The sequence below is a fragment of the Gigantopelta aegis genome, chromosome 15, assembly GCF_016097555.1.
Source record: "Gigantopelta aegis isolate Gae_Host chromosome 15, Gae_host_genome, whole genome shotgun sequence".
Taxonomy (NCBI): Eukaryota; Metazoa; Mollusca; class Gastropoda; order Neomphalida; family Peltospiridae; genus Gigantopelta; species Gigantopelta aegis.
This window is the reverse complement of record NC_054713.1, coordinates 38592682-38608934: the sequence shown is the minus strand read 5'-3', so window position 1 is coordinate 38608934 and position 16253 is coordinate 38592682. Positions and strand designations below refer to the sequence as shown.

General features: G+C 35.9%; 1 protein-coding gene across 1 annotated transcript; it reads right to left on the bottom strand.

The window, feature by feature from the left end:
* Nucleotides 1-314: 314 nt before the first annotated feature.
* LOC121390614 (transmembrane protein 185A-like) lies at nt 315-15252 on the bottom strand. Its single transcript, XM_041522474.1, has 7 exons — nt 15098-15252; nt 10125-10301; nt 8408-8615; nt 7460-7543; nt 5843-6019; nt 3237-3360; nt 315-774 (listed from the first exon to the last, which is right to left on the bottom strand). Exons 1-7 carry the CDS (start codon nt 15133-15135, stop codon nt 542-544), a joined length of 1041 nt encoding a protein of 346 aa, XP_041378408.1. The 5' UTR covers nt 15136-15252; the 3' UTR covers nt 315-541.
* Between the last annotated feature and the right edge of the window lie 1001 nt (nt 15253-16253).

The following is a 16253-nucleotide window of genomic DNA, read 5'->3' as shown; positions in this document are numbered from 1 at the left end:
GGCTGCCCCCAGTTAGCAGGAATAATCATGGTTTTTTATTAACTCTAAAATTACGCGTTTTTCATTTGCTAAAGTGTCAGTATGTGTTGGTGGTCCGGGTATGCATCTTTCCAACACATAAGGCTCTTGTTTGAGTTGACCCTACCTTTAAGTGTATAACTACTGTATGCACTTAGTTGATCTTAGCACTGAGACCACTTTGTTAACAAGGGGCCCACAACAGGCAGCAGATTGGAAGATTTAAGCCATTTCATTGGCTATTGGGATGTCTGGATCAGTCTAAGTTTAATAGGGGGAATGCCACAGGTAAATTGAAAAGAAAAGTATATTTTAATTCATGAACATTTTCCGCTCTGTACTGTTATGCATTTTTACTTTATATTAATATGAGCTTAAAAATCAGTCATTCGTGAACATTTTCCGCTCTGTATTGTAATGCATTCTCACTTTATATTAATATGAGACTAAAAATCAGTCATTTGCAAACATTTTCCACCTTGAACTGTAATACATTCTAAGTTTATAAACACGACACACTATATCAGTCCGGCGTTTCTATAGACAGAACAGGCACCACTGCTTTAGGCTGTGTATCAATGGGACCTTTACTGGCTGGGAATTTCTTCACCTTTACCACGCTGTTGTTGGAAGAAGGCGTTTCTTCCGACTCCACGTCATTGTTCTGAACGGAGTATGAAATGTTCCCATACTCCTGTAAGAATGGACAAACACCGAGCACGAACTGACAAAAGTCTTTGCGAATTCCAAACCACCCTGCAAAGAGAAAACAATTTTTATCTTTTTTTCAGACATGTATGTTTGTTGATGTAATTGACAATTATTTAAAAAAAAATCAAATTATAATGTTATTTCCCTTATATAACCTATACATTTCATCCTGCCACCACTGTTTCTATTGGCCAATTATGATAACTGATTAAAGCAAAGTCATAAACATACTAGCAGATTATGACTTTTGACGTCACTCTTATGATGTCACATGCATAGCTACATTACAAAATCGCTTATTTGACCTCTAGGTCACCATACAATGTGGCAAAATAACAAAAATAATAGTTTTTCTACTTATTTTTTATGATCTGCAGGATAAAGATAATAACTAGTTAATGATGTAGGATATCGGCTTTATCCTGTTCAGGCCGAATGAGAAATTTCACTCTGCAAGCCGTACAGAATTTTCCATTCTTACCGTCACAAGATAAAACTGATATCCTGTCATTAACTATGCATAGAGAAATCACATTATTAAATCAGTTATTTATTTTGTCATTCATGTTACATGAATAGGAATTTCATAACAATCTTTGTCAGTTACACAAACAGATAACTGCTTTTTAAATAACTTTACAAGCTGACCACTGGTATATTTGGTTGGTTGTTGGTGTCATCTTCATTTTTCACTGAAAAAGTTTCTTTCTTGTTGCATAACTGCAACACATTTGGCCTAGAAATAAGTTGTGAACAACACATCCAGAGGTCTTGTACTGGTTATGTATTCAGGGCTTCTAGAATTTTTACAAAATCCACTAACCATTGGAGCAGTGATTTAAAAAATTTACTAGCCATGATTACAAATTCACTAGCCCTACAATTTCATTAATAGTAGTAATGTAAGATTGAGGGGGGGGGGGGGGGGGGGCGGGTTATTTATATTTACAAAATAAACTTAAATGTAGCATTTGACAACTTATTTTTCACTAGCAATTGGGCATGGCAATAGTAGTTATTTACTAGACCAACAATATCACTAGTCATAGGAGTGGGGCTACCATAATCTAGAAGCCCTGTCTGGCATGACAATAGTAGTTATTTACTAGCCCAACAATATCACTAGTCATAGGAGTGGGGCTACCATAATCTAGAAGCCCTGTCTGGCATGACAATAGTAGTTATTTACTAGCCCAACAATATCACTAGTCATAGGAGTGGGGCTACCATAATCTAGAAGCCCTGTCTGGCATGGCAATAGTAGTTATTTACTAGCCCAACAATATCACTAGTCATAGGAGTGGGGCTACCATAATCTAGAAGCCCTGTCTGGCATGACAATAGTAGTTATTTACTAGCCCAACAATATCACTAGTCATATGAGTGGGGCTACCATAATCTAGAAGCCCTGTCTGGCATGGCAATAGTAGTTATTTACTAGCCCAACAATATCACTAGTCATAGGAGTGGGGCTACCATAATCTAGAAGCCCTGTCTGGCATGGCAATAGTAGTTATTTACTAGCCCAACAATATCACTAGTCATAGGAGTGGGGCTACCATAATCTAGAAGCCCTGTCTGGCATGGCAATAGTAGTTATTTACTAGCCCAACAATATCACTAGTCATAGGAGTGGGGCTACCATAATCTAGAAGCCCTGTCTGGCATGGCAATAGTAGTTATTTACTAGCCCAACAATATCACTAGTCATAGGAGTGGGGCTACCATAATCTAGAAGCCCTGTCTGGCATGGCAATAGTAGTTATTTACTAGCCCAACAATATCACTAGTCATAGGAGTGGGGCTACCATAATCTAGAAGCCCTGTCTGGCATGGCAATAGTAGTTATTTACTAGCCCAACAATATCACTAGTCATAGGATTGGGGCTACCATAATCTAGAAGCCCTGTCTGGCATGGCAATAGTAGTTATTTACTAGCCCAACAATATCACTAGTCATAGGAGTGGGGCTACCATAATCTAGAAGCCCTGTCTGGCATGGCAATAGTAGTTATTTACTAGCCCAACAATATCACTAGTCATAGGAGTGGGGCTACCATAATCTAGAAGCCTTGTCTGGCATGGCAATAGTAGTTATTTACTAGCCCAACAATATCACTAGTCATAGGAGTGGGGCTACCATAATCTAGAAGCCCTGGTATTGGTGTTTTGCCGTAATATTAATTTTTTATTTTTTTTTAATAATTGGCCCATGCTACAAGGTAAATTTCAATGACTTGCAGAAATACATTTATTTTTTACCCTATTTTTAACACAATATTGCATAAAGATTTAATTGTACAGAGAAACCTGTCTAAACTAAACCCTGAATAAATCGGAATCCTGTCAAAACTGGCCATGTTTCATGGTCCTGAATTTTTTAAATTCTAAAATGCGACCCTCTAGAAAGTGGATCCTGTCTAAATCAGATAAATATTAGGTCCCGGGCATGATCCGGTTTGGACAGGTTGTAATGTACTAATAAAAAACCTTAAAATGATACTTACAAAAGTTGCCTCCCTTGGAGCCGAATGAGAAACCGATCATGGTAAGCAATGACAGAAGGTAGGGCACAGCGATGGCGGTAAACGTGAAGTGATTCACCAGATCAAGCCGGTTCACCAGTAAAATCTGAAACAAACCGTGAAATCATCATGTAGTAGATATAACCCATCTTAACATGGAAAGACAGTGTTCGAAATTTTTTTGAGAAAGTCACATAGCTCTCACAGAAGTTTTGGCTAGTGCATTCATTCATTTCAACTTATTTCTGTTCAAGCATGCTGTCCTTGGCACACACCTCAGCTATCTGGACTGTCTAGTTGTTAGTGAGAGAGAAGAGGGTGTAGTAGTCTTACCCTTACCAAATGAGTCATTAAAACTTGCTCTGGGTGGGAGCCGGTACCGGGCTGTGAACTCAGTACCTACCAGCCATATGTCCTATGGCTTAACCACGACAAAACTGTGGTTAGTGCTATATATACAGGGCTTCTACATTATGGTAGCCCCACTCCCATGGCTAGTGATATTTAATGTTGGTCTAGTAAATAACTACTATTGCCATGCCCGACGGCTAGTGATTTTTTGGGGTCAAATGTTGCAGTTAAGTCCATGTTGTAAATATAAATATCCTGCCCACACCCAAACCCTCAATGTTAGTGTTTTAAGCACAATCTCCCTCTTGAGGTAACATTTGATTATTACTAGTATTTAGTAAAATTGTATTAACTTTAAGTAAAGTAGGGCTGGTGAATTTTTAAACGTGGCTAGTAAAGTTTTAAAATCACTGATCCCATGGCTAGTGAATTTTATTATAGTAATAGTTGATAATTTCCACTAGCCCAGACCCAGCCAGGACCGAGAGCTAGTGGATTTGTCGATTCCTGAAAAAGATTTGTTTTAATAACACCACTAGAGAATATTGATCAACAGTCTATTATAATCAATAATTTAACACACTTACAAAAATCACTTTTTTAAAGGAACATGTTATCCCCAGAACTGAATGTCTCACCTACGATAAACATTAAATTTCAATGACATGCATCTATAGATGTCCATGCCAATACATGTAAAAAAAAAAAAAAAATTTTTGTTTTAAAATTCAAGTAAAAAAACCTTTAATTCTAATATAATAATTTTTTTATCTTCAAATGCATTGTGATAAATATCCATAGATTCAACTATAAACCAAGTTTCATTGATCTAGGACAAGACTGTAAGTTGAGAAATGGCAGTAAACACGAAACTTTAATACTAGGTTAAATACAATATGAATAAATACAAAAGTTGACGCTGTTGTCGATGTCAAAACATTCTGTATCTCACCATTTTACTTCATAGAGGCGAGTCAATAAAATTGCAATAAAGAAAGAAATGTTTTATTTAACGACGCACTCAACACATTTTATTTACGGTTATATGGCATCAGAAATATGGTTAAGGAACACACAGATTTTGAGAGGAAACCCACTGTCGCCACTACATGGGCTACTCTTTTGGATTAGCAGCAAGGGATCTTTTATTTGCACTTCCCACAGGCAGGATAGCACAAACCATGGCCTTTGTTGAACCAGTTATGGATCACTGGTCGGTGCAAGTGGTTTACACCTAGCCATTGAGCCTTGCGGAGCACTCTCTCTGGGTTCGGAGTCGATATCTGGATTAAAAATCCCATGCCTCGAATGGGATCCGAACCCAGTACCTACCAGCCTGTAGACTGACGGCCTAACCACTACGCCACTGAGGCCAGTAAAATTGCAATAAAGGCACATAACTCGTAAAAAAATGGACCCTACGTTTAGTTAATTAACAAACCTGTAACACACTTGAATAAAGATACAACAGACTGAAAGAAGTGTCTGTGACATTAAAACCAGGAAATATCCTTAAAAAATAGACTAGAACTCGAATCAATAACCGATACTTCTCAGACGAAAAATGCATTTTGTGGTATTAGAAACAACAGGATAACCAGAAACACTTTGGTTCTATGGAAATGAATAATCTAAACAATAAAATATGAGTAATGTTTGATTTCAGTGATCATAAACGGCTCTAATAGTGAAAACTATGCCTTAGTGTTTAAAAACTAAGGTCTATAAAGAGCTGTAGAAGATCCAACCAAATATAATCAGATACACATGTAGTAAAGTTTAATCCTCAAGGCCAGAAGTCAATGTAGTCACTGAACACAATCATAAGTAGTCAGACTAAAGTTTGTTTGTTTCGTTTAACAACACCACTAGAGCACATTGATTCTGCCCCACTCTCCACAAGTGGTCAGACTAAGCCCACAGCTAAAGCTGATGAAAAATGGCAGCACCTGTCGCAGTTGGAGAGACAAGGACTGGGATGTGGAGTTGGACAGCGACAGACATCGAACAAAAGCAGGAGCTGCCAGATTGGAAAGAAATGAGATGGAATTGCCCCGAAGCAGACTGCTGGCTATCCAGAGGTCGGCCCCGGACAGACATGCTCGAAGCTCTAGTGGCATATGAGCGTGTAAATAGTGTACCCAAACATGAGATGAAACTGAGGGGAGAGAAAGGAAAGGGGTCAGTGGGATTTACAAACAAAACATTTTAAATAAAAAAAAATGTTAAAGACTCACTTCAAAAACTAACAACGGAATCACCAGACAGGAATAGCCGATTGCGTTGGACACGTTGTTCCTTCTCTGTTCGGGAATCATGTCGGGAGATTTGAGGAAGATGACGGCGAGAACAATAAGATACAGGACACCAATCAACGACATACACATGACGATCCACACAGGAATAAATACAATCTGAAATGGGAAAAAAACAATAAGACACAGGACACCAATCAACGACATACACATGACGATCCCCACAGGAATAAATACAATCAGAAATAGGAAAAAAACAGTAAGATACAGGACACCAATCAACGACATACACATGACGATCCACACAGGAATAAATACAATCTGAAATAGGAAAAAAATAAAACATTCAGAATAATGACAGACATTGTTATCATGGTCCAAAAAATTGGAATATCCAAAATGAACATGAGGGGCGGGATCTAGCTAAGTTGGCAGAGGGTTCAATCGAGGTGCTTGGGATAAAGGATCGAACCCCCTCGTTGGAGAGAGGAAATCATCTGCCATCATATTTTCACTTAGACAGGACAGTACATACCAGAGCTGCACTACTCATAGGGCATTGGATGGGGAAAAACTTAAGTCTATCGAAAACAATCAAGCACCAACATAACCAGGATTTTATTTGGGGTATTGGGGGGGGGGGGGGGGGGGGAGACGAGCAGCCACCAACACTGGGTGCAACCTCATTATGAGTTATGTTATGAAAAATACATGTGGGGTCGGGGGTGGGAGTTGGGGGTTAGATTGATCCTATATCCTACTACACACCAGGGTAAATGCTCTACTGATTAAACTAAATCCCAACCCTCAGAAAATTGGGGAGGAAGTGAAAAATATGGGAGAAATCATGCTTCAGAACATGACTGAAGTGTTTCAAGTGATAATGATTTATAATCTGTTTATGTAAGGACATTTATTTCATCATATAATATCTTACATTTTCAGTGCAATCAAAGTATGTGATATTTTTCAGATCACATACTTAAAGAATTTGATAACTTTGCAAATCAGATGTAAATTAGTCGAGGTCTCGGCACTAGATTTACTGACATTTAAGCAAACGTACTTGGGTGACACTCCATGATTGACATATGCATTCATAGTCATCAAATAAAAACATTTCAATGGCAATTTGACACTGAAAGCTGTCCAGCGTTCAGAAAACAAAAAACGTTAGGCATAACTTTATTTTGATGTAAGGACATCCAAAATGACGTAATTTCCATTCAAAAATACACCACGCCACATATTCTTACGTCATTTGAATATCTAGTAATGGCGGACTGGAATTATAGTTGTGTGTACAGTTTACAAAAACACGTTGTATTAAGCTTGAGCTTATATGATAAAGAGATTATTACCCTCGTGTATTTCGGTATCGTCAATATCATATATTAGGAATAAAAATAAAGCCAGAGGCTCGCATAATACAATTTTTATTCCTAATATATGATATTGACGATACCAAAAAACACTCTGGTAATAACCTCTATTTATCATTACAAACTGGATAAGATAAATTAAAAAAGTAAAGTTGGGAGGAAATAGGAGTCTATGAATTACAAACAAACTGATTATGATTGCTGAGTAAACACTTACCACCCAGCTCCAAACAATGATATTATCAAGTCTCAGAGCCAGAAATATAAACTGCAGAACATTCACGGAACAAAACAACTCCAACTGTAGAATAAAAAGATATTACATTAATAAGGTGTTAACTAAATTAAGGGGACTATCCTGAGTTAGCTACCATTGTGACATGTTTACAACTAACACATCTTTATTGAGGACTAAAATTACATATTAGAGACATGTTTTTGTTTACAATATCAGTGTCTGTATCACCAAAATGTTTGTTATCTTTCTAATGTTTATAGTAGCCCAAATCAGATTGTATTTTTCCAGTAATTTTGCATGTATGAAAATTTATATATATTGCTAAGTAAAATAAAAAGTGACTGCTACAGCCATAAGACTTCAAACACACCGGATATATACATTGGATAAAGACTGGTATTCTAAACAAGAAAATGTACTGAATATGTAATTTTTGTTGGAATTTTTTTTTTGTTAGCCGAAATATCTTACAATGGCTGCAAACTGAGTCCCTTTTCCTCAAAATCTAGCATATAAACATTTAAAAGTTTTCTATAAATCATTTAACAAAAGAAAATAAATGCTGATTTATTCTTTATTAGATGAACAGATTTTCAAACATCTTTCCACTACAATTTTGGAATTGGCTGAAAACAAGCATTTAATTTAAAATGATCTTATCCTCAACTTTTCAGCTTTATCATATAATTTTTCTGTCTAGCAGAGCTTTAAAATTTTATATATTTTATTATATATTTTCTGTATGTTGTTGTGTTACAATTTTTACGGGTTCAAAAGTCTTTAATATTGAAATTGTATATGTTGACAAACTGACCAGTGGAGAATCTATATTAAAATGTTTAAGAATATTATTATTAAAATTACAATATTAAATCATTATTATAATTACTATAACATTATATGACATCATATATTATAATTTATTACCTCATATGACCTGTCATTTTTGACAGCCCAGATACAGATGCCGATGGAAACGACAGACACGAATATTAGCGGAATGAAGACGAGCACCCAGGAATGATTTCCCGTTTCGAGATTATCACAGGCCAGAATCTCAAACATCAGCAACAGCAAGTGTAGACCGGTACACATGACCATCGCTTTGAACTGAACGTAGCTGTCACCTTCCAGTCTGTAAATTGTAATAAAAACAAGTGTAGACCCGTACACATGACCATCGCTTTGAACTGAACGTAGCTGTCACCTTCCAGTCTGTAATAAAAACAAGTGTAAACCCGTACACATGACCATCGCTTTGAACTGAACGTAGCTGTCACCTTCCAGTCTGTAATAAAAACAAGTGTAGACCGGTACACATGACCATCACTTTGAACTGAACGTAGCGGTCACCTTCAAGTCTGTAATAAAAACAAGTGTAGACCAATACCCATGACCATCACTTTGTACTGAACGTAGCTATCACCTTGCAACTTCTAAGAACCCTAAATTCTTAGTTAGTCCAATAACACTGAAACACCGGATAACCCACAACTAGCTATAATAAGGTTTTAGTATTAAAAAAAAGAAAAGAAAGATAGTCAGGTAGCCCATAGTGAATAGTCCACAGACTACATGTATCTGCAAGAAAGATCAATCATATGACAAATGTGAAAGCTGATCAAATACCAGGTAAGTGGGTTGATAATAACTTGAGTTTTTTTAAATAAATGCTCAAATACCAATGTTATTTGCTCAATTTAGTGTTTTTTTAAATGTACAACATGTTTGAAATAATCATTTTGTGTTGCCTGCATTTTTTTAAAGCCATAAAACCCCCAGAAACATTGCCCGCTCCATTAGGTAAACTGCAGGGGGTATATTCAGGTGTTTTAAAATGTAGAGTTTGCATGATATACTCTGTAAATTACTGTAATATGATTTAACTTAAAGGTCCTATGTCAAAGTTAAAACAATAATATTTAGTTACTTTTACATTTATTTTTAATAAATAACTACAAATTAATGGATCTTATGCATAATCTTTCCTAATTTAATCAAAGAATAATAATTTTAGAAAGTCTTATACTGGACGACAAAAGAGGTTTTCCGAATAATTTGTAGCTAAATATACCATGGTCACCATCTTTGTTTCTGTGTCAGTTGTCTGCAAAGAAATATAGAAAAAACTTTGAATGCAGGGCTAGCTCTGCCACTCGCTAAATTTCGCCAATTGTGGATTTTAGGAACAATTGGCACATTTTATTTTAATTTGGCAAACAAATTTCATCTAATAATTGGTATTTTGTTGGAAAATAACTGTCATTGAGCATTTTTTTAAATAATTTGGCTAAATGTTTTGGTCATCCAGAGCTAGCCCTGGAATGTGTAAGCATAAAACAGTGATGTCACTAGTTAATACATATGTGATAAACTCTCAAGATTCCCCCCTCCCCCCCCAAAAAAAAATAAAATAAATAAAAAACATTCTACTAGTAAACTGAATTATTTGGCTGTAATTTTTTATAGACATGTAGCTGAAGGTATAAACTTCGTGTTTCAAAGAAAAAATTAAAACATATTTTTGGCAGGAACCACCATTATTGCAACTTTGACACAGCACCTTTAATTCAGTTTATTATGATCAACAACAATCCAGCCCAAACCCTTGATGAACACACCAAATGTAATTTCAATTTTGTACCTGTAATGCGGATTCTTCCACCAGACGTAACAGCCGACGCCGGCTCCAAAGAGAACCATGACCTTCCACAGCCAGACTGGGAGGAATATGACCCAGTAACTCCATGTTATGGAGCTGTCTAGACGCAGTGCAAACAAGAACGAGAACACCAGTAAACAGGAGAACACCAGGCATTTACTGAAAACAAACAGTAATATTGTAACAAGCATTTTCAGATACATGTCCCTTACCAGGCCCAACTAATTTTCATATCTCCTAAGTTCATAACTCTGTCAAAAATGGGTAAATTGCTATAAAATAACAAGCATTTTCAGATACATGTCCTGTACCAGGTCCAACAAAACATTTCAAATCTCCTAAGTTCAAGGGCCATAACTCTGTCAAAAAATGTAAATTGCTATGAAATAATAAGCATTTTCAGATATATGTCCTGTACCAAGCCCCAATTTTTTTTATATCTCTTAAGTTCAAGGGTCATAACTCTGTCAAAAATGGGTAAATTGCCATGAAATAACAAGCATTTTCAGATACATGTCCCCTACCAGGCCCAACAAAATTTCATATTTCCAAAATACAAGGGCCATAACTCTGTCAAAAATGGGCAAATTGCTATGAAATAACAAGCATTTTCAGATACATGTCCTGTACCAGGCCCAACAAAATTTCATATTTCCAAAATACAAGGGCCATAACTCTGTCAAAAATGGGCAAATTGCTATGAAAATGGTCTCACTACACAGATGTCATCTGCCATCGAAACCCATGTTAAACTGCCCAACTTCAAGTGAAGATTGCCCATAGAACGGGTTCTCGTTGGCACCAACAACATACACCATTGCGAACATACATTATATAAGCATTTATTTTCACTGCAAAATTGAGAACATTTCCGTCTCAGTTTTTTGCTATATGACCGCATCTGGCTGTAGTACCGGTCCGAACAGGTGGTTCATTAATCGATTCACTCCGGCTGTCACGTGCGCTATATACCCATGTCCCAAAAGGTCGATGCACAATATTACAAAATAACATGGGCAAAATACAGCCAGAAGGCTTACCATTAAACATACATATTGTTTTAATTCTTCACCATTTCCTAGAAGTGAATATGTGAACCATAACATGTGTCACAATTAGGAACTATAGTGGACCGTGATGAATGAACTCTCACCCGGAAGTGATCTGTGTAGTGAGACCAAATAACAAGCATTTTCAGATACATGTCCTGTACCCGGCCTAACATAATTTCATATCTCCAAAATACAAGGGCCATAACTCTGACAAAAATGGGTAAATTGCCATGAAATAACAAGCATTTTCAGATACATGTCCCCTACCAGGCCCAAAATAATTTCATATCTCCAAAATACAAGGGCCATAACTGTCAAAAATGGGCAAATTGCCATGAAATAACAAGCATTTTCAGATACATGTCCCCTACCAGGCCCAACAAAATTTCATATCTCTAAAATACAAGGGCCATAACTGTCAAAAATGGGCAAACTGCTATGAAATAACAAGCATTTTCAGATACATGTCCTGTACCAGGCCCAACAGAATTTCATATCTCCAAAATACAAGGGCCATAACTCTGACAAAAATGGGTAAATTGCTATGAAATAAGAAGCATTTTCAGATACATGTCCCCTACCAGGCCCAATAAAATTTAAGAATAATCAATCAATTGAAATACATTCATATGTAAAAAATATCTGTCACTTCTTCCCTGTGGTTATGATGGATACAAGTGTAAACAGGGGTTCTGTGAATAAAAAAAAAAAAATAAAATAAAAAATTATTTTAATTTAAAAAAAATTCAAATCTCCACAATTCAAGGGCCATAACTCAAAATGGGTAAATTGCCATAATAGTCAAGCTTGATCTGTACCTGATAAGGCTGCATTTACTAAAAATAAATAGTAATAACAAGCATTTTCAAATTGATGTCCCCTAATGGGCCTAACAAATTTTTCTATCTCCTAAGTCCAAGGGCCATAACTCTGTCAAAAATGAGTAAATTTCCATGAAAGTCAAACTTGATATGTAACTGTACATGATAAAGCTACATACACAATTTCATCTCAATATCTCTAGGCATTGCAAAACAAAGAGTCCGGAAAACATATTTTTGTATCTCCTAAGTTCATGGGCCATAAGCCTGTCAAAATGGATAAATTGCCAGGACAGTCAAGCTTGATCCGTAACTGTACATATCATAAGGCTAAGTACACAAAATTTCAGCTCAATATCTTGACATTGCAAAAAAAAAAAAAAACATCCAGAAAACAGTATGTGAAACAGACAGACTGATAGACTGATAGACAGATGGACAGAGACGAAACCTATAGTCCCCTCCATGTAATGTCCAGACATGGTGCAAAGAAAGAATGCAAATAATTAGATTTTCAGTTTCAACAAATGCTAAATATCTTCAAAGTTAGCCACAGTATGATTATTACTTTGGTTTTTTAAAATAATAATAACAACATAACAATCTTTATAAAAAGAAAAAAAGTTTGTTTTGTTTAACGACACCACTAGACCACATTGATTTATTAATCATCGGTTATTGGGTGTCAAACATTTGATAATTCTGTCATACAGTCTGAGAGGAAACCTGGTACATTTTTCCATTAAATTAGTAGCAAAGGATCTTTTATGTGCACCATCCCACAGACAGGATAATACATACGACGGCCTTTGATATACCAGTCGTGGTGCACTAGCTGGAACGAGAAATAGTCCAATGGGTCCACTGATGGGGATCGATCCCAAAACGACGCGCCTCAAGCGAGCACTTTACCACCGAGCTACGTCCTGCCCCATATTTAAAGAAGGTTGTAAATATTAACCTCCATTGTTGCCTTCTGTCATGGATCAAGGGGGGATGCTTTATAAATTGTGGCAAGTCTCCCTCACTACCCCAACAAAACAAAAAGATAAGTGGCACTATGTAGTTTTTGTTTAACGACACCACTAGAGCACATTAATTTATTAATCATCAGCTATTGTATTGGATGTCAAACATTTGGCAATTTTGATATATAATTTGATACATGTCGACAACATACATTTTGTAATTTTGAAATATAATCTTAAGAGAGGTAACCTGCTACATATTTCCATTAGTAGCAAGGGATCTTTTAATAGTTTTATATGCACCATCCCACAGATAGGAACACTCTAGGTGCACTGGCTGGAACAAGAAATAGCCCAATGGACTCACCAATAGGGATAGGGAGAACAATCCTAGACAGACCGCGCATCAGATGAATGCTTTACCACAGGGCTACGTCCAAACCAGGGCTCGAAACGGCCTGTGGTCAGGTCGCCAAATGCAACCAATGTCCCATTTGGGTGACTTAAATATTAAAAAATAATGGCGTTAAGTCTCCCAAATAATATTATTATCAACATATGATCCACTATTCATATTTGTATTAATAACCTATATTTATTCAACATTAAAATCTTGCTGGTGGTTCCCTTACCATAATTTGCCAACATCCATTATTATGTTTTGCTGAGTTTCGAGCCCTGCCCGCCCCATTTTGTTTGTAGTGCTTTTAAAATCAAGTTAACATTGGATTAATTACACCAAATGAAATAAAATATAACCAATCATGGCTAGTTCACTGCTACAGATAATTGTTTCATCAAGGATTTATTACCGTGGATTTATTTAGAAAAGACTTCCAAACATTCCAGCATATATGTTAATGCTATCACTAACCCTAAGGCCAAACAAAAAAATAGGTGTGTTTCTGATTGCATCCCCCCAAAAATTAGGGTAGGTAGGTAGGGTTGTTTTTTGTTTTGTTTTTTTGTGGGTTTTTTTAAATTGAATACTATCATAATAATAATAATAATACTAATAATAATAATTATTATTATTATTATTTATCATCATTATTGTTATTGTTGTTGTCGTTGTTGTAGTAGTAGTAGTATGCACTGTTTGTGTATTTCCTTAAATTAATGTGACATTTGTATTAATTTCGTTGTTCTTAATTTAAATACTTTATGCAAACATTTGAGATGCATTAATAATAAGACCTGTTGATTTAAGTGAAGACGAGAATTAAGCTGAATTGATACGATTATATTTAATCGAAATAACCTGTACCAAGGCTATGTTCGTACATTCGGTTACTTCCGTGACCGACCAAGCTGTTCGGTGGTAGCTAATCAGGGGAAAGAACTCTATTACAAAAGCTTTTCCATAATTTCTCGATGTTTTTCGGAAGGGAATTACATGTGCAAAATGTATCGTATAATAGTACGTAAACAGTGTGCAAGGAAGGAAATACTCTTGTTTGGTGATGTTGTCCTCTTTTATTTTTACTTCTTTTTTTTCAGTTTAAGAGAGAGAAAAAATAGGGTCGGGGGGTTAAAACTAGGGACAGTCGGTCGACCGGAAACACACCTATTTTTTTGTTTGGCCTAACCCTGAATGAACTGAATGCTGGAACCTTCGGAAGACTTGTCTTTATTTATTAAGAAGACTAATTTCTGTGCTGGGAATTATTATCCAGAACGACCCTCAACATTCCTCACCAAACACGGGGCGGGACGTAGCCCAGTGGTAAAACACTCGCTCGATGTGCAGTCGGTCTAGGATTGATCCCCGTCGGTGGGCCCATTGGGCTATTTCTCTTTCCAGCCAGTGCACCACGACTGGTATATTAAAGGCCGTGGTAATGGTATGTACTACCCTGTCTGTGGGATGGTGCATATAAAAGATCCCTTGCTGCTAATCGAAAAGAGTAGCCCATGAAGTGGCAACAGCGGGTTTCCTCTCTCAATATATGTGTGGTTCTTAACCATATGTATGACGCCATATAACCGTAAATAAAATGTGTTGAGTGTGTCGTTAAATAAAACATTTCTTTCCTCACAAAACACTGAAAGTGAAAGCATGTGACTGTCAAAACACTGAAAACTGTTTTTCTGCACAGATATATTTCAGTTACCTAGGATTAAAGTCTTGAAAGCAGTTCTTGAGATTCATAATGATTGAAAACCAAACACATAATGGGTCAAACTACAAAGCAGGTTCTTGATTAACCAGCGTCTTGATACATCAAAATTAATGTAAACATGTCAACAACAACATAATCAGTGAGCAGTCGATGACCATCGGCCGCTTAGGATAATATAAAATACTACTACTAATAATAATAACATCTATGTTTGGTTCTTATAAATACAACACCGTATTAATATTTTTAAGGCCTGTTTATTGTATGGTTTTGTTATTATAATTATTTCAACAACAAAAAAGGTATATTTTTGTATAGTAGGAACAAAATGTTAGCAGCGGCCTTGTTTGTCCCCAAAATTGTGTGGCTTCAGTTATTTGAAACCCACGTCTATCGCAATATAATTAATATGTCCATAATGTAATACATTTGTATATTCTGTAATACAACTGTAGTACATTTGTGGTAAACTAACATTGTTGCAGAAAAGTAATTTCAACATCAAAATTAGTTGCTTTATTGTAATTAGTTATTATTATTGTTATTTTAAAACACTGCAGTAAGGATATATTTATGTTTTATATATAGGTTATCCTTTAAGTCCTGTATTAAATGAATGGCAACTATTCTATATATAGTTTATTGCATTAAGTATTACAAAACACTTATAGCAAAGCATAAATACATCTCAATAATTCAGTGACGGCAGCAGTTTTGTAATGAGAGGTTGCAACATCAAAAATGCCTTTTGTTGTACTGTAAGTTAAACAAACATACTATATGTTGACGAAAGTAATCGCCCTTGACAGAAATAAATATATATATATAAAGTAACAAAAACAAACACACAAAAATACAGACATACGGAAAAACAAACAAATAAACAAACAAACAATTAGGAAAACAACAGCCAACCAATATATTACATTTTTAACTGCTAAAACGAACTACAATCTTCAAATTTATTCCGTAAACACTGAATTTTAGAGTCATCGTTAAGTTCTGTGGGGGTGGTGGGCGGATAAGTTTTACCAACATCTTCCTCTAGGAGGGTCCACACCAGAAAATCTGGTATAGTTAAGTAACTATAAACTTACTATACAAAGTTTCCTGCCTTTTTAAAAACATACTGTATTTAAGATTTTGA